Genomic DNA, 19508 nt, shown 5'->3' on the forward strand with positions numbered 1-19508 from the left:
GCCAGACATCCTGGAGTGTGAAGTCAAGTGGGCCTTAGGAAGCATCACTATGAACAAAGCTAGTAGAGGTGATGGAATTCCAGCTGAGCTATTTCAAATCCTAAAAGATGATGCTGTGAAAGTGCTGCACTCAATATGCCAGCAAATGTGGAAAACTCAGCAGTGGCCACAGGACTGGAAAAAGTCAGTTTTCATTCCAATCCCAAAGAAAGGCGATGCCTAAGAATGTTCAAACTACTACACAATTGCACTCATCTCACATGCTAGCAAAGTAATGCTCCCAATTCTCCAAGCCCGGCTTCAATAGTACATGAACTAAGAAATTCCAGGTGTTCAAACTGGAGTTAGAAAAGGTGGAGGAACCAGAGATCAAATTGGCAACATGTGCTGGATCATAGAAAAAGCAAGAGTTCCAAAAAACATCTACTTCTGCTTCATTGACTATGCTAAAGCCTTTGACTGTGTGGATCACAATGAACTCTGGAAAATTCTTAAAGAGATGGGAATACCAAACCACCTTACCTGCCTCCTGAGAAATCTGTATGCAGGTCAAGAAGCGACAGTTAGAACTGGACATGGAACAATGGACTGGCTCCAAATCGGGAAAGGAGTACGTCAAGGCTGTATACAGTCACCCTGCTTATTTAACTTGTACATCATGCGAAATGCCAGGTTGGGTGAGCACAAGCCGGAATCAAGACTGCTGGGAGAAATATCAATAACCTCAGATATGCAGATGACACCAACCTTATGGCAGAAAGCGAAGAGGAACTGAGAGCCTCTTGATGAAAGTGAAAGAGGAGAGTGAAAAAGTTGTCTTAAAACTCAACATTCAAAAGACAAAGATCATGACATAAGGTCCCATCAGTTCATGGCAAATAGATGCGGAAACAATTGGAAACAGTGAGAGACTTTATTTTTGGGGGGCTCCAAAATCACTGCAGCCATGAAATTAAAAGACACTTGCTCCTTAGAAGAAAAGCTATGACAAACCTAGACAGCGTATTAAAAAAGCAGAGACATTACTTTGCCAACAAAGGTCTGTGTAGTCAAAGCTATGGTTTTTCCAATAGTCATGTATAGATGTGAGAGTTGGACCATAAGGAAAGCTGAGCACTGAAGAACTGACGCTTTTGAACTGTGATGTTGGAGAAGATTCTTGAGAGTCCCTTGGACTGCAAAGAGATCAAACCAATCAATCCTAAAGCAAAGTAGTCCTGAATATCTTTGGAAGGACTGATGCTGAAGCTCCAATACTTTGGCCACCTGATGCCAAGGGCCAACTCATTGGAAAAGACCCTGATGCTGGGAAAGATTGAAGGCAGGAGAAGGGGACAACAGAGGATGAGATGGTTGGAAGGTATCACCAACTCAGTGGACGTGAGTTTGAGCCAGGCCCCAGGAGTTGATGATGGACAGGGAAGCCTGGCATGCTGCAGTCCATGGGGTCACAAAGAGTCAGACACGACTGAGCAACTGAACTAAAAAAAAAGAATTAATGCCACCTGCAGCATCATGAATGCCCCTAGAGATTCATGCTAAGTGAAGTCAGAGAAAGAGAAATATCATAGGATATCACTTACAGATGTGAAGAAGTGATACAAATGAGCTTATTTACAGAACAGAAACAGACGCACAGACTTGAGAGAACGCATTCGTGGTTACCAGAGGGGGAGAGCTGGGGGTGGGCAGAGGTTGGGAATTTGAGACTGACATTACACACTGCTATATTTTAAAATGATAACGAGGGGCTCCCTGGGGGCTCAGTGGTAAAGAATCTGCCTGCCAGTACAGGAGACTCGGGTTCGATCCCTGGTCTGGGAAAACCCCACATGCCACAGAGCAACTGAGCCTGTGCTGCAGAGCCCGGGAGCCACAGCTACCGAGCCTGCACGCCCTGGAGCCTGTGCACCAGGAGAGAAGACACTGCAGTGAGCAGCCCGGACCGTAACAGAGAACAGCCCTGACTCCCCAGGACTACAGAAAAGCCCACGCAGCAACAAAGACCCACACAGAACGTGTGGCAGAAGCCAGCGCAATGCTGTAAAGCAATTCTCCTCCGAGAAAGAGATTTCTTTTTAAGTAATAAAGTTAAAAGATAACCAACAAGGATCCACTGTATAGCCAGCACAGGGAACTCTGCTCAATATTCTAGAATAACCTAAACAGGACAAGAATTTGAAAAAGAATACATACAAGTATACAGATAACGGAATCACTGTGGCACACCTGAAACTAACAACACTGTTAGTCAGCTGCACTCCAATGTAAAATAAAAGCTTTAAAAATAATAGTAAAAAAAAATAGAGATTAAAACAAGAACTTGTACTGTGGCAGAGGGTGTGGGAAGGACACCCCTAGACCTGCAGGACAGAGAGGAGTTTGCTCGAGAGGCAAAGAGCAGTCCAGGCAGGAGTAGCATGTGCAGAAACCCTGGGGTGGGAGTCCTGCACTTCTGAGGCAGAACGCAGGCCAGTGAGGTGGAAATGCTAAGGTGGGGAGGGTGGACATGGTCAGAGCATGGGGGCGGGCAGTGTGCAGACGTGGCCACGGCTAGTCACGCCGTCAGGAGGGACAGCACAGCTGCGGGCAGCAGGCAACACACTCGTTCCTGCACTCGACAGATGTTCGCTGCACAGCCTGTCAACCTGGCCCCACAGGACAGACGCAGTGGTGAACGAGCTCAGACGGCCGCAGAGCTCACACTCCAGCGCTGGCCACTCCAGTGCGGGGTGCTCTGCTCTGAGGTTCACGTTTCCCTGCAGAAAATGAGGCGAGATACCTGCCTCCCAGAGAAGGATGGAGCCATGTAACGCATGTGAAAGGTTTAGTGTAAAACGTCCCGCGAGCAGCAAAGAAAGCCCAGCTGGCCAGGACAGTCAGTTTCTATAGCCCAACCCGCAGCGACAGCTCGGCGTAATCTGGCCCGGCTCCCAGCAGGGATGTGGCCGTGTGTCCGTCCAGGAGGTGGGGTCCCTGGCCGGAGCTCAGCTCCTGGGCTGCTCACCTCGTGGAGAAAGGACACAGCAGGCCCAGAAAGGAGCTGGAGGGGGTACGGAGCGGGGAACACTCGGGACAGCGACGCAGGGCTGTCCACCTCTGCGCGGTTCTAACAACAGGTTCTCTGAGGACTTCCCCGGTGGTCCAGTTGCTGGACTCCATGCTTCCAAAGCAGGGGGCCCGGGTTCAACCCCTGGTCAGGGAACTCGATCCTGCATGCCACAACTAAGAGTTGGCATGCTGCAACAAAGATCAAAGGTCCCACGTGCCGAACCTGAGGGCTGCCCTGGTGGCTAAAGATGAAACTGAGACCCGCGCAGCCAAATACATAAATAGATATTAAAAAACAAAAACAGGCCCCCTCCGTGACACCCAACTGCCGGAGAGGGCCTCATGGGGAGGCCCCCCCTCCCCGTCAACCCACACACTCAGCCACCCGAGAGGCAGAGACGACACAACCGCAGGCAGAGCCTCGGTCCCAGCGACGGCATCCCTGGCCTTGCAGCTCTGGGTGTTTCACCTGCGCATTTGTCAGCCTGACAGCTGTGAGAGAGCTGCGAGGGCAGGGAGCTTACGTCTAGTCCTGAGTCTGGACTTGCTTAAGTAACAGGATCACGAACACAGTTCCAGCCGGCGCAGGGACCTGTGGACCTTTCTCCTTCAGTGGGATGCCGCCCTCGCCCCCATGGCTCTGGAAGGCGGACTCCGGCTCTGCCGAAGCTGCTGGAGCCCAGGAGTCAGCAAGCTCCCAGAAGGGTGTGCTGGGCAGGGCGACTGCTGTTTTCTCGGTGGGGCTGGTGAAGGCCCCCCAATCCCTCCAAGCGCCTCACTAGCCAGAGCTCCTCACGGGCCCCGAACACCTGGAGATGCTCTAAGGTGGTGAACCCAAAACTCGGGGGCCTGGGCCCCCCATCCCCGGCCAGCACACAAGGTGGACATGGACTTCCCCTCAGGGCAGGGCACCACTGCTGCCCCAGACCAGGCTCTGACCCGGGGGGAGCCCCTCTAGGCTGTCCTGAGTTGCTGAGGAGGCGGCAGAGGAGCTGGGGGGCGGCACTGCCCAGGCCTGCACCCACTCCGAGGTCACTCGGGTCGCCCTGAGTTTTGGCAGCTGCCTCTCTGGGACCTAGTTTCCTTATCTGTGAAATGGACTACATTAAAAAAAAAACGTTGCCTGCCACATCAGTAAACAAAAAATGCTGCAGCCCTCAGCCATCACAGCCTCCCCGGACTGGGCACCCGGGAGACTAGGAAGGGAAGGCAAGGGCACTGGCCCCAGGAGCTGAGGTGCGCATCAAAGGGATGACCTCAGAGAGCCCGGACTCCTACATCTTCCCATACATAGGAAAGAATTTTGTGATGTCTGTGCTGTGTTTCATCACGTCTGACTCTTTGCGACCCTATGGGCTGTAGCCCGCCAGACTCCTCTGTCCATAGGATTCTTGGGGCAAGAATACTGGAGTGTGTTCCTAGTTCCTCCTTCAGGGGATTTTCCCAACCCAGGGACCAAACCCAGGTTTCCCGCAGTGCAGGCGGATTCTTCACCGTCTGAGCCAGCAGGGAAGCCCAAGACTACTGGAGTGGGTACCCTGTCCCTTCTTCAGTGGATCTTCGTGACCCCAGGAATCAATCCAGGGTCTCCTGCATTGCAGATGGATTCTTCACCAGCTGAGCTACTGGTTGTCTTTAATTAACAGTTATCTTTTCATGTTCGGACTCCCTGGTCTTTGTTGCACAATCTCCTATATACTCTGGCTTCCCCTCCGACCTCTTCAGAGTGGTCCCTCAGAACTGAGATGCTGTGGTCTGGGCTTAAGTCCCAAGTTTTGTCTGCTGAACAAAACATAATTCTCAACCCTTAGGTTATGCACTGTTTTTCCAGTCAACAGGACCCGTGTCCACCTCGCAGAGCAGACGTGGGGTCAGCAGTCACCCCACCACCATGCACAGCCGCCCCGCCAGCCCCATGACCACCCTTCGCAGTCCTGAGGATCACCCAACGGGGGGGGGCCTGGCAGGCGGCCCGCAGCCACCAAGGCCATCCCGGCTGGCATGGGGCCACACCATGCAGACGGACGGACGGACGCGGGGTGCTTCATCCCCCTTCAGCACAGCCCCGAACCCGAGCTCTGGGGTTTCCTCCTGGCCACCACCTCTTTAAGGCCAAACAGGATGTGCTGAATCCGCCCTCCTGTGGTGGCGGGGTGTGCCCCAGAATTCGGGCAGGGGGATCACAGGCTCGGCCTCTCCCAGAGCGGGACTGGAGGGCGTGCCTGCCCACACCCACCCCTGGCGCTGGTCCCCCACAGTGCCCAGGAGGAGAAGACAGATCCTGGCAGCCTGCATCTCCGCCCTGATGCTTTAAAGACAGGCCAGAGGCAGGCAGGGTCAGGGCAGGAGAGAGAACAAGAGAAAAGAAGGACCATGCATGGTCCACACTTGGCGGGCAGCCCAGAGAGATGGGTGCCTACCCTAGCTCCAGGAGCCTCCTGGCCACTGTCACCTAGAGACAAGGATCAGACTGCGACCCGGGAGCCAAGGGCTGGCCCTGGAGATCTTGCCGGCGGTCAGCTTTGAAGAGCGCCCCACCCCCACTGCCAGGCAGCACTCAGGTGGACTGCAGCGGGCAGCGACTGGTGCCAGGGCGCAGACACAGGGATGCTCGGGGCCTGGGCCTCCAGAGCCACCTGCAGGCCTGGGGCCCAGCCAGGGTTCAGATCCCGCTCCGGCCCTCACCAGCTGTGGCCTGACACACCCACCCCAGGTCTCGGTACCAGCAGCACCTCCGACACTTACGAGAGGATGGCACGAGCTCACGGCTGAGAAACGGAGCCCTTGGAGATGACTGGGGGAGTCACCCGGCGTGGTGACGGGGGGCTGCAGAGCAGGGGCTCTCCAGCTGGTGGTCCCTGGAGTCTCTGGTTCAGGGACCAGAGAGGCACTGCAGGCTGGACCCCAGGCCGGTCCGATGCCTGCAGGAGGGGCTGGAACAGCAGCACAGGGAGGGGGGCACTCGGGACACACTGGTACAGACCCCTTCTCTGGCCCCAGCACTGGGGGTTCCCGGCTGGCAGCCAGGCTTTGGGAGGGGTGGTCCATGCTGGAGGGGGCGGGGGCAGCAGGGGCAGTAGTCTCTGCTCATCCCGGCCTCCGTGAGCCTTGCCGAGGGTGCTCGAGCCCAGCCTCTCACCCACCACTGCTGTCGGGCCCCTCCCACCCCCGCCCCCGGCCAAGGCCCTCAGGACCTGAGCCAGGGCCTTCTGCGTGCCTGGCAGCAGCAGACGCGGGTGGCCATCCTGCTACAACTGCGCCATCCACCTGGAGCCAAGGGTGGGCCGGGCACACCCAGGCATCACCCTCTGCCCCAGCGCCCCTGCTGGGTCCTCGTCCACAGAACCTGCCGCAGGTTGAGGAGCGCCTAAGAGACAAGACCTGTGCGTCACTTGGCCAAGGGCGCAGAAAGGGCAATCCCGACCGTGCGGGAAGGACCCTTCCAGAAGGAGGGGCTGGCCCACGGACATCCCAATCCAGAGGCCGTAGCCGCCCAAAGCATTCTGAAACCATCACCACCATCCCAGCCTCATCACAACCTCAAAGGAAAGCTGACTCTGAACCCGGCCCCTCACTTGATCTCTTCTACTCAACCAGTGTGAGGAATACAATTTTTATCCCCATTTCCCAGATGGCAAAGCTGAGGCTCAGGGAAGTTGAGCAACTGGGGTCAAGCAGCCAGCAAATCAGAGCTGAGGATCCACTCCTGCTTCCCTTCCCCAGTCCCTGAAACAGGGGGAAGTCCTGGGAAAGTAGCAGGCTCATGCGGTCCTGCTGATCTCCCCGCCCACCCTCTCCTATTTGGGAGGAACTGCCCTCCAGGGCCCCAAGGACAGGCCAACACCAGACAAGGTCACAGCCCCTGGCCCTGGGCGGCCTGAGATGGGACGAGGCATCAGGGCCCACAGACCACAGGTTTCCAACAAGAGACGCCAACGTTCTCTTTGAAGCCTGCTCCCCAGGGGACCAAGGTCTGTGGCCGGTCAGTTTTCTCCCAGAGAGGAAGAGAGCAGATTCAACAAACAAAGCAGAGAGACCTTAAAGGAGAACAAAGCCTGTTCCCACACAGGCCACTCTTTTACAAGGCCTCACACCCTGTGTGGATCTGACCTCTTTGAGGGGGCCAGCCTCACCTGCCTGCTGGGGATGGAGCCCTTTAAGGGCCTCGAAGGCCTGGCTGGATCTGACTTAGCAGCTGAAACATCAGATTCCATTCAGAAGCCACCCGGCCAAGTACGACTGCCTCTGCCTGCCTCCGTCGCGTGTTTTTCAGTATTCTTGTCAGCAGCCGCCATACCATTGAGGAAATGAATTTTCAGCTCAGGCTGGCCCCTCACACTGTTCCTGTGACCTGAACAGCGTGGGGCCAAGGGCTGGCTCCTCCGATCTGCAGGAGCATGGCGCAGCAGCTGTGGGCAGGGAGAGGCTGGAACCCAGGACAGCCTGGGGTGGGCATCAAGGCACCCTGGCATGACCTGGCATCTGATCCCACCCTCCCCTGAGCTTCTTGGAGCCCCCAGGACCAATGCCTTCTGCCTTCCACCCACCGGGGGTCCCGGGACCTCACCGCCCCAAGGGACGAAGACCCGGGGCGAGCTAAGAGCCGGGACGTGACCATGGACGACCTTCTCCCATGCCCACCAGTCTACACCCCGTCCCAGCCCCTGTGCCCCTGCCAGGCTGGCTCAGGACACCCGAATCCAACCTCAGCGCCAGTTGGATCACCCCAGAAGGGCTGCAGGAAAGCACCCCCCACCCCAGAAAGGGCCCCGCCAGGACAGGCTGGCCTCCTTCCCCTGACTCCATCCGTCCTGCACCCTGGACAAGCCCCTCCTGCCAGCCCCCTGCCCCTCCAATGCCCACAAGAAGCGCTTGACCGTGTCACCTCGCCCCTGGCCTCCACGATGTCCTTCCTGTTTCACACGGTGACTTCATGGAATGATGTCACTGAGATCAGAGAGTGTGGTAACCCGGGGTAACTGAGGCAGCCCTGCTGGGGGCTGTTCCCATGCTCGGAGGAAGGCCTCCTCTCCATCTCGTGGAGGGATGGGAGGAGAAGAGAGGCTCCCCCACGCACGGGGGAGCACACGGCTGCCCCCAGGAGAGGCTGGGCCCAGGGCCCTGGCCCCACCAGATGCCACAGCGGCGTCCGGCCCCGCGGTGCCCGCGCCCACCCCCGAGTGCCCCGTCCACTCCCCTCCCGCTGCTCCTCACGGGCCCGCCCAGTGGGGCACTCGCCCTGACTGCACTCTGGACTCGCCTAGGGCTACTCCAGCTCTGAGCCCTGGGCCCCAGACGCCCCAACTGCAGTGGTCTGGGCTGAGGCCTGGGCTCAGCATTTGCGGAGGACAGAATTGGTGGCCTTGCCCAAACAGAGGGGCTTCCCTGGTGGCTTAGATGGTCAAGAATCTGCCTGTAATTGACCCAAGTTCAGTCCCCAGAGGTCCACTCTTAGCTTCCGGGAGGTGATCTGTGTCATACCCGATAGGAGGGTCTTTGTTTAGAGTGACGTCCGTGTGACCTAGGGGGGCTTTGGGTCATGCTGGACCAGCTGACTTGAGAGTAACCGTGTGGCCAAGCAGTCATGCCCACACGATGGGGCCTTGATAAAAACTCTGGACACCAACGCTGTGTGAGCTTCCCTGGTGGGCAGTACCGTGCATGTGCCATCACTCACGGATGCTGTTAACACACGGGGAGTGGATGGGGTGCTCCGCGTCTGGACCCCCGTCCAGGGCTCTGCCCCAGGCATCTCCACCCTCTCCGCTTAATCCGCACCCTCTCCCCGTAATTAAACCATAACTGGGAATATATGCCTTCAGCACACTCATGAGCACTTCCAGTGCTGGATCTAAGACGGCTCTGGGGAACCCCCACCTCACAGCTGGTGGCTGTACACCCACGCGTCCTTGGAAGCCCCGTTCTCTGAGGGTGCCCTTGCATGGAGACTGTGCCCCCAGACTTCAAAAGTTAGCCTAGACGCCACATATTATGTGTCCACAGACCCCCGATGACTGATCTACAGCCAGACCCCAGGAACCAGTCTAAGACGGTTGCCCCCATCTGGCAAAAGGGTTACAGGCTTTGCTCAAGATTAACTGTCAGTAAGGAGCAGGGGGGGGAGGGATGGTTCTGGCTCCAGAGTAGAAAAAAGGGGTCCCAGAGGCCCCCCAGTCACCTGCTTCCTGACTGACCCAGCCTCCCCGGAAGATGCAGCCTTTGCCCCGACTGGGTTCGGGCGGGGAGTGGGGCTCACCTGGCTGGCTCCGCACCTCAGGCGGGCAGGTGCTTCCAGGTGCTGACGAAGGCCGTGGGGATGAGCGAGTAGGGCACGGTGGTGACGCAATTCCACGTGTCCGAGGTGGGGTCGTAGCAGTCCAGGGTCTTACACCGCTGGGTGCCGAAGTAGCCCCCCACCACGTAGAGCTTGTTGCCCGATGCCAGCGCGTGGCAGGACATGCGCTTGGCGGTCATGTCCCCAATCCGCGTCCACTGGTTGCTCTCGCAGTCGAAGCGGTAGGCCGAGGCGGCCGTGAATTCTGTGTCGCCGCCCATGATGAAGATCTGGCTGCCCAGCACGGCGGCCGCGGTGTACCGCCAGGGCTGCGGACACTCGGCCTTGATGCTCCACCGGTTTTCCGACGGGTCATAGCACTGGACCTTGGACACCATGTCCCGGTGGATGCTGGTGCCCCCGAACACGAAGAGCTTCAGCTTGGCGCTCACCACCGCAGCGTTGCTGACGCCATCCCTCAGCGGGGCCACCATGGTCCACTTGTTCGCCCCGGGGTCATACTTCTCCACCTGCTTCAGCGAGACCGACGGCGAGGCCGGGAAAACGCCGGCCAGAGACGTGTGGCCCCCGACCACGTAGAGGCAGTTCTCCAGCTCGGCGGAGCCGTGGCCGAAGCGGGCGATCAGCATGGGCGCCGCCTTGGACCACTCCTCGTGGACGGTGTTGTACACCCACACGTCCTTGGAGACCCCGTTCTCAGAGCCCCGGCCCCCCGTGACGTAGACCTTGCAGCCGATGGCCGAGGCGCTGAACTCCTTGCGGGGGCTGGGCAGGTCCGCCTTCGGGATGATCTCCTTGGCCTTGTGGTCCACCTGGTAGATCTTGTCGCACATGAAGGTCTGGCCCCCGAGGATGAGCAGCGTGTGGCCGGCCCGGCGCGGCCGGGCGCAGGGGCTGGTGACCACGCCGTCGTTCTGCAGGATCCGGGTCTTGCAGCGCAGCGCCTCATCCACCAGCAGCCGCGTGCGTTCATCCGCCATGAGCAGGGCGTCGCCGGACGCGGCCTCCTTCAGACAGTCGGAGGGCAGCAGGGCCAGCCGCACGCCGCGGAGGAGCTCCGGCAGGTGGGCCTTGCGCTGCTCCAGGTCGTGCCGGACCCACTGCAGCACGGCCTCGAAGACCACGCGCTCGTCCTCCGCCTCCAGCTCGTCGCTGGAGACGAGGTCCAGCAGGGTGTCCTTGGAGAGGCTGTTGAAGTCGTCGCTCTGGCGCACGGCCTCGAAGTGCACCAGGCACATGCGCCAGGAGAACTCGTAGAGCCGGCGGCACTGGTGGGCGTCCGAGAGCAGCATCATGCCCAGGCAGTTGGACGGGAACAGGTTCTTCTCCAGGAACTCGGCGGCCGCGTCCCGCACGTCGTGGAACTGCAGCATGTCACCCGCCTCCAGCAGCGACTCGGCGTTCTCCTCATTGATGACGATGCGCGACGAGTAGGCGAAGTCCAGCAGCAGCTCCAGCACCTCAGGGTGCAGGTTGTCTTGGAAGTTGACCGTGTCATCGTGGCTCTCCCGCAGGCCATGGCTGAACATGGCCTCGAAGTAGCGGCTGGAGGCGGCCAGCACGGCGCGGTGGCAGGGGAAGGCGCGGTCGCCGGCCCAGAGCGTCACGTCGGTGAACATACGGTGCTTGCGCAGCGTGTTGAGGTGCGCCAGCACGCAATCGGGGTGCGAGGCCTTGTGGAACAGCGTGATGTTCATGGAGCCCGTGCTGCTCCGCGACTTGCGGGTCTCGTGGACGCTGACCGACATGCTGAGCCGACCTGCTGGGTGGTGGGGAGGGGGAGGGATGAGGCCACAGGTGAGAGGGGCCAGGCCTGGGGCCCCCCGCAGCATCCCCCAAACCCAGCCGGCCGGCCCCCTCCACCCCTGCTCAGCTCTGCCACACCCAGACCAAGCCCCGCCCCTCAATCTGACGGCCAAAGGATGACTCCGGTGGTAAAACCCGAGGTTCATCTCTGAATAGGAGCCTGCCCAGGTGACTTTGACCTACAGTCATCTCCCATGGTTGCAAGAACATGCCACGGTGTCCCCGGCCCGGTTAAGAAGACAGCAGGTGGGCTCGCGTCCCTGGTGGCTCAGTGGTAAAGAATCCCCCTGCCAATGCAGGAGACATGGGTTGGATCCCTGAACCCGGAAGACCTCACATGCTGGGGAGCAACTAAGCCCGTGCACCACAACTACTGAGCCTGCGCTCCAGAGCCTGGGAGCCTCAACTACGGAGCCCACGTGCCGCCACTACTGGTGATGGGCCCCAGAGCCTGTGCTCTGCACCAAGAGAGGCCCCCGCAATGAGAAGCCCGTACACTACAACTGGAGAGGAGCTCCTGCTTGCTGCAACCAGAGAAAAGCCTGTGCAGCAACGAAGACCCAGCACAGCCAAAAATAAATAAATTTGAATAAAAAAGAGGACAGCAGGGCAGTGCTAAGCAGCATGTGCTCTGGATACATTCCTTGGCTCAGAGATGCTGCTGCATGGCCCCATTCTGCAGCCAGGGAAGCCAAGGCTCAGAGAGGCACCCTGGCTGCCTGACTCCCACAGCCAGGATTCCCACGTGGGTTGTCCAGTTCCAGCCCAGCAGCCACCCCGTTGGCCAAGGAGACTCAGATTCGTGCAGGGGGGCTTTTGCAAAACATCCCCAAGGAGCCACAGAGCCCAGGCAGAGCCTCATGCCCCTGCTCTGCTCCCAGCGGGGCCCTGTCCTGAGCCGGGCTCCACGCAGCCACGGCCACACTCATCACCCTTGCCCTTGGAAAGCACGCCATGAACCACTGTCAGCCCAAGTGCTCGGTGTAGACATGCTCTGCAAATCCAGGGCTCTCTAGAGGCCTCTGGACCCAGCTGCGATGAGGCCAGCTGGCCTGTGGCTCACTCCCTGGACACCTGCTCCATTCTGAATCCCAGCGGGAAGTCGAGACAAAGCCCTGGGTGACAGCAGGACACTGAAGCAACCCGGGTCTGCCTCAACCACCACAGCCAGAACACCTGCAGCCGGTGGAGTCTCCCTGGTCCCGACAGGCAACTCTGGGCTCCTGGGCCGCAGCGAGCACCCCACATGCCCCAGTCTGCCCATCTCTGCTGGGCCAGGAACATGGGGCTCAGGGCACTGGTCCCCGGAGCAGACATGGGCTCGAATGCAGGGATTCCAAAGCACTTTAATTAATAAAGTCTGGTCAATGACACGACCCCAGACCCCACTATGGTGCTGTGGAAACGAGGCTCAGCCAACAAGCAGGCAAAACCCTAGGCCTTGAAGTGGCCAAAAGCAAACTGCATTCAGCATCCTGACCCCAGAAGTCTGTGCTTCCAGCTGGTAACAAGGCCAGAAAAACGTGTAACAACCCCCGACCCCTCCTCACTCCAGGTCACTCTTGTACTGAAGCAATGACCTGTGACTTTATTTTTTGGGGCTCCAAAATCACTGCAGATGGTGACTGCAGCCATGAGATTAAAAGACGCTGCTCCTTGGAAGAAAAGCAGTGACAAACCTACAGCGTATCAAAAAGCAGAGACATCACTTTGCCAACAAAGGTCCGTATAGTCAAAGCTATGGTTTTTCTAGTAGTCATGTATGCATGTGAAAGTTGGACCATAAAGAAGTCTGAGCATCGAAGAACTGATGCTTTCGAACTGGTGTGGTGTTGGCGAAGACTCTTGAGAGTCCCTTGGACAGCAAGGAGATCAATCAAGTCAATCCTAAAGGAAATCAACCCTGAATATTCATTGGAAGGACCGATGCTGAAGCTCCAATACTTTGGCCACTTGAATTGTAAAGCTGACTCACTGGAAAAGACCCTGATGCTAGGAAAGATTGAGGGCAGGAGGACAAGGGGGCGACAGAAGATGAGATGGCTGGATGGCATCACAGACCTGATGGACGTGAGTCTGAGCAAACTCCAGGAGCTGGTGAAGCACAGGGAAGCCTGGCGTGTAGTTCATGGGGCTACAAAGAGTCGAACACGACTGAGCAACTGAACGACGACAACGACCTGATAAAGGAAGGCGGTGCTCCAGCTTCGGTGGACTGCCAGTTAGAGTCCAAGTGCACGGCTGTCTCCCTTGCTCCCTCCTCTCCTGGCAAAGAACCAGGGAAGCCACAGGGACGTGATGAGAGCTGCCCGGGCAAGGCCCCAGCTCCCTGGCTGGGCAGGGAAGACACCGGGGCTGGGCCTGGCCTCGCTGCTCTGGCCCCCGAGCTCCAGGCAGACCATGGGCCAGTGGCCCGCCAGGAACACGGCTGCGCAAACCAGCCACTGTGGCCCACAGGGCTCAGGTGAAGAGCTCAGGCTCAGGGGTGTACTTGTCCGTGTGCAGTCTGCAGGAGTGGGAAAATGCAGGACCCCACACCCAGACTATACACAGTGGTCCCCAAGCTACCACCCACCCAGGGCACCACTCTCTCTGCAACTCAGTCTCCTCTTTTGTAAGACAAAGCCCCTGCCCTGTTCAGGCCTCCTGAGAGCCCCTCACTTGTTGGCAATTATTTACAGAGCTTGACCTCTGAGCCTGGCCCTGGGACCGGGCGTCAGAGACAACAGGCTGTGCTGACCTGGCCTCACAAGCTCAGCAGCAGCAACCCCCAACCAGGTCTGAACTGCCCACCCTTGATTCCAGACCACACAGCACGGTCCCCGCACCTTGTGTGACTGCTTAATCCTCATTCCTGCTACTGCCCCTCAATCATCGGACACTTTCCCAAATGTGGCCGTCCACTGGGGCTTCCCAGGTGGCTCAGTGGTGAAGAATCCGCCTGGCAATGCAGGAGACGCAGAAGACCTGAGTTCAATCCCTGGCTCGGGAAGATCCCCTGGAGGAGGAAATGGCAACCCACTCCAGTACTCTTGTCTGGAGAATCCCATGGTCAGAGGAGCCTGGAGAGCTACAGTCTGCAGGGTTGCACAGCATTGGACACAACAGAGCACACACATGCGTGCAACTGGGTGATGCCATCCACCATGCCTCTGCGTGCCGGGGCCTTTAGAGGGACGTGGCCTCTGATCTGGGGGCGCCTGGGGGACTGGCTCCAAGGCCTCTGATTCAGGGCCCTGATGGCGAGGCTTGACCTCAGTTCCTGCTGTCCCACAGCCCCACCTGCTCCGGGTCCCTCAACACCTCTGCCCGGCGCCCCGCCCAGCCAGGAAGCCAGGCTGCTTCTGAGCCCCACTGGAGTGTGGTCTGGAATGCTGTGGGTGCGCAGCTCCTCCTGGACTCACTTTACAGACAGCGCCGGGGTGGAATGCCAGCCGTGTGACCAGGATGTCACCAGTACCTGCTCCTGCGGGGAGTGGGGGCGGGGGGCTTGGAGGCTGCTGCGCACAGGGCCCAGCCCCAGGGCCAGCCAGAGAGTGGACAGCCCTGCTCTCCCCACGTGGTGACACATGGACACACACACACTCTAAGCCGCTGGGCAAAGGCCCTCTCAGGCTTTCTGGCCCCATGCGGCCCGCCTCCCTCTGTCCCAGACCCAGGTCCACGCTGGGGCGGCCGGGCAGGGGACTGTGAGGTTGGGCTAGGCCCGCCTCCATCCTGGGGTGCTGTGCACAGGACCGCCCTGGAGGGATCCAGGTGGAGACACCCTGGTGGGGGGGCGGGGCTTTAGGGGCAGGACAGAGCAGGACTCCAAGATGAGAAAGTGCCCCAAAGCACGGCAAACCCCGACAGAGTAGCCACGTGTGCCCGGAGAATGAGGTCAGGTGACATCTCCGAGGGCAGTGCTGAGTGGGTGGCCAGGGCCCAGAGTTGACTTCTGTCCCACTCCGCTGAGGATGCCTGCCCGCTGATGCCAACCCCCTCCCAGGCCAAGATCCTGAGATGCACAGATACACCCAGTGGGCTCCAGCCCCCAGACGGCGGCCGGCCTGGCTCTGCGGAGCAGAGCCGGGAGCAGGCTGCCTACCAGGCCAGCCGCCTCCCTGTCTGCCCCACGTCCTCTCAGGAGATGCCGGGACCTGAGCCAGCCTTTTAGCAACAGCCCCGAAGCCCCAGGATTCCAGGGAGCGAGAGGCCCACTGGCCCCAATTTACAGACAGGAATACTGAGGCTCAGACACATGGAGGGGACCACAGTGTTCACCCAGGCCCACAGGTACCCAGGGCTGCCCTTCAGCTCTGGCCAGCAGTGTGGGAGGTCAGGCTTGGGAGCCAGGGGTCCCCCAGGGCTGCGTACCCGACCCTGGGCTCCCTGCCTCACAGCTACAAGATCCCCAGAAGCCGAATTGTTCCCTCCACTGTGACATGTCTGGGGAAGTTCTCAGTGTTCCCCCAAACCTGCGAAACAGCACCAACACGCTCCCTCGTGCTCAAATCCCACCCCCGCCCCCCACACCAGTTCATACAAGCCCTGTGGCCTTACCTCCTACACGAATCCCTGTCTGACCCTCCCCACCACCCCCAACTCACAGAACCCCCACCCCAGCCTCTGCTTTTGCTCGGGTCTGAATCTACCCAGAGACCACAGTTATCCTTTAAAAAGCACCACCTGGATCACACCACACCCAGCTCTAGGACATCTCAGCAGTCTCAGTAAAATCCCAGGTCCCCACCGTGGCTTCTGGGTCCTCACATCCTGCTATTTCCCAAAGAGCTGCCCCTCCAGCTGTGCTGGACGTGTCCCTGGCCTCAGGACCTTTGCATGAGCTGCTCTTCTGCCTGGAATGCTCTGCCGTCCACCTCGCTGTCCCTGAAAGGCTTGCTCTCTCTCCTCCCCACACCTCCCTCACTTACAGCACTTGTCACAACTTACAATCACAGGCTTATCTGCCTTCTGTATCTCCGGCCCCTGAGGCAAGGACTGTGTGTGGTGCTAACCGATGGGACCTGGTACAGAGTGGAGGCTCAGCCGGACTGGATGACCAAGACGAGCTGCACACGGAGCACGAGGCTCTCCCTGCTAGCATCCGCTGCAGTGCTCACACGGCCATGCTCCGGAGAAGATGCAGGCTGAGGCAGCTGTGGATGCTGCCAGGCCGACTGTGACAATGGATCCGAGTGGGAGACCCTTGAGCCAGCAAGGCACCCCCTCCTGCTTACCCTGACACCTGCCTGTTCTCAGGAACCACTCTCTTCCCGCTCCAGGCTCTTTAGACATGGGATCCATGGGATCCAGGGCTGGCCAAAGCCGCACATCCCTGGGGTCCCAGCACCTGCCCAGCCATGGTGACAGGTCCCAAAACCAGGAGGGGCCTGGAGACGCTAGTCTGCGGTGCTGACTCAGCCGTGGGGTGACATGGCATCCATCCCCGGGGCCGCCAAGAGGCTGAACACAGGCCGGGAGTGCAGTGCCGCCCCAGATGGGAGCTGTGCACAGGAGGAGCGCGGGGGCTTGGTGACCACCGACCTGAGGCCCTCTGCCCCTTCCTTCCCGTCCCGGGCCGCCAGGAGTCCCAGTGAGTGTAGGACTCACTGGAACTGGGGGACAGGATGCTGGCCTTGCCAGGGGGTCTCAGCGGGGGAAGTCCTGCCACCCCTCCCACCACCAGGGGAGGCCACCCCATTCACCAAGAATGGGTTTCACGAGATGATTACCAGTGACTGGTACCAGTGACACACACAGCCCTGTGCTGGGGCTGGAGGACCCAGAGCCGGTGTGAGACAGGAGGTTCCCAGTGGCGGGAGGGGTGAGCGCCGAAAGTGTGGGCCAAGTCCAGCGAGCTGGGTGCCTGCTGAGCAACACCATGGCCATCGCTGCGGCCTGGACCACACATTTGACCTGAGGGATGCCCAGCGTGCCTCTGGTCACTGCCACGTGGGTGAAGGCACAGAGGAAGGAGTGTTTTCTGGGGCCCATGAGGACATGGCTGCCCTTGAGGAGGACTATGAGGAGGCTGGCGTGGATTCTGTTGGGAGAGGGAGAGGAAAAAGGGGAAGAATATTAAGCACCATTCCTCTGAGCCCTGCAGCGTGCCATGCTCAGAGCTTCAGCTTCAGCATTAGCTGACAGGTTTAAAAACTTTCCAACTGGACTGTCTTTGCTTTCAACTGTGATCATGTGTTGCTTCTCCATGAGTACCTGTAAGACTTCTGTCCTGTCTCAAAACTAAAGATTTTAAGAAGGGGTGGGGCGGGGGGGAACAACAGTATGTTTGCCAAGTCAGGTCTGTCCTGGCTCTTGGAAGCCTGTCTCCGTGGCCCCCTGCCTTCGGAGGCCCCAGTAAGTCAGACCCTCTCGAGCTGTAGGCATCTCAGGATTATTCTGATGACCTAAGCATCACCCTGGGCTTTGATGGATACAAGGCACATCAATTACCTGCACAACACTGCCAGGCTCCTGACGAGCAATATATCATCCCACTAAGAGGTATCGATCCAGTTCCTACAACAGCTCCGCTCCTGTGACCACAGGCTTTCCCTGCAGGGAAGCGGTTAAAATGCACCACACAGAAGGCACGGGACCGACGGCAGGGGACCAGGATGGGGCGCTCACCTCCTCCCGCCAAACACTAATAATACATCTGCAAGCAGAGTGACTCACGCAGAACACCTACCGAATGCCGCCATAAGGCCACAGACTCCTCAACGGGAAAGAAAACCTCCGTGTAACCACACAGGACCCAGGGACAAAGAAAGGAACTGGAACAGGGCCTGTGCCCCAGGGTCGGAGCTGTGGAGGAGGAAAAGTCCCTGCAAGCTGGGGAGTCCTCTCACTGGCGGGGAGACCAGACTAGTTGGAGGGGGAGCTTCAGTGCCGAGGAGGAGGAGAGCGTGGCACCTGGCTTGCAGAAGGCACTGCAGACAGTAACCTGCATGGGAGGTGGGCACCACTGCCCAGAGCTCCCCCGCCTGAGGCACTCATCTGCTGGTGCGGGGGGTGGCCGGGTGCTGGCTCAGGTTTCAGTCAGAAGAGGACAGGGGCTGGCTGCGTGGAGAGGCTGGAGTGTGGCAACTGAGGGTATGCTCGGGAGCAGCGAGGGCCCGCCAGAGAGGTAAGGCACCATTTCTAGGGGGTACCCCAGGAGAGGGCCAGACCATCATAAGGGCATCCCTCCCTGTGACTGCTCCTAGGCAACAGGACGCCGCCTGCAGGAGCTCTGGGGGTGGGAGCGAGTTGCTGCTCTAAGAGGTGATGTGAGCTCAGCACCGCTTTAGGCGGCCTGTCTGTCCATGTGTGGGGCTCTGTTCACGTGCTGCTATTTGTTTGGCCTGTGGTGATCCAGCGCTGGTGCCTGCAGGTTACTGGGTAAGGTCAGGTCTTGATGGTGCCGCAAGCAGGCACCAAGCGCTGTGCCCGCTGTCCTAGGAGTACACAGACGGCAGCTGCCCCAGGAGACCCATGTGGTGGTGGTGGTTTAGTTGCTAAGTCTTGTCCGACTCTTGTGACCCCATGGACTATAGCCCACCAGGCTCCTCCGCCCATGGGACTCTCTAGGCAAGGATACTGGAGTGGGGTGCCACTGCCTTCTCCAGGGGATCTTCCACACCCGGGTGTCCTGCACTGCAAGCAGATTCTTTACCAACTGAGCTACCAGGGAATTCCCAAGGAGACCCATGAGCAGGCTCCAAACCCTGCTCCCGCTGTCCCAGGAGTGGCATGGACACAAGCTGCCACTACGAGACCTGCAAACAGACGCCAAGCAGTGCCCACACCATCCCAACAGTGCACAGGGGCCTCTGCAGCTGCACACCCACGTCAAGGGGGGAACGGCCAGCACAGGCAGGAGAGACAGCAAGCATTCAGTGAAGGAAGGCTCTCGACTGGAAAAGATGGCAGAGCAGAAGGACTCAAGCTCACCTCCTCTCACAAAAACCTCAAAATCACAATGAACTGCTGAACGACCATCAGCAGAAAAAGACAGGAACCTACCAAAAAAAAAAGACATTTTACATTCAAAGACAAAGAAGTCGCCACGAGATGGCAGGAGGGGTGCTTTCATGACACCATCAGATCCTGCAGCCTCCAGGTGAGCGACCCACAGGTTGGGAAGTAATTACATCACAGAGGTTCTCCTACCAGAGGGTCCTGAGCACCTGGTCGGCTCCCCAGCCTGAGGGTCTGGCATCGGGATGAAGAGCCCTCAGAGCACTTGGCTTTGAAGGCCGGTGGGGCTGCAGTGCAGGAGAACCACAGGACGGGAGAAACAGAGACTCCACTCTGGGGGGGCATACAGGGTACACTGAGACCCGGCCCAAAGCTCCAGAGGAGCCGGGGCTGGGCCGACCTGAGTCCTGGA

At 59.0% G+C, this 19508-nt stretch overlaps 1 protein-coding gene across 9 annotated transcripts in view; it reads right to left on the reverse strand.

Moving 5' to 3' along the window:
* KLHL25 (kelch like family member 25) overlaps nt 1-19508 on the reverse strand; it is a 52051-nt gene that overhangs the window by 4322 nt on the left and 28221 nt on the right. For 6 of the 9 annotated variants that reach the window (XM_070358161.1, XM_070358163.1, XM_070358167.1 and 3 more), the window contains one exon: nt 9308-11105. In XM_070358161.1, coding sequence (XP_070214262.1) covers nt 9325-11094 — 1770 coding nt within the window. In that variant the 5' untranslated portion in view covers nt 11095-11105 and the 3' untranslated portion in view covers nt 9308-9324. Of the gene's footprint in view, nt 1-9307; nt 11109-19508 lie in introns of all 9 variants that reach the window. The other 3 variants (XM_070358162.1, XM_070358165.1, XM_070358168.1) reach the window with 1 other exon arrangement.

Source organism: Bos mutus, chromosome 21, assembly GCF_027580195.1.
Source record: "Bos mutus isolate GX-2022 chromosome 21, NWIPB_WYAK_1.1, whole genome shotgun sequence".
NCBI lineage: Eukaryota > Metazoa > Chordata > Mammalia > Artiodactyla > Bovidae > Bos > Bos mutus.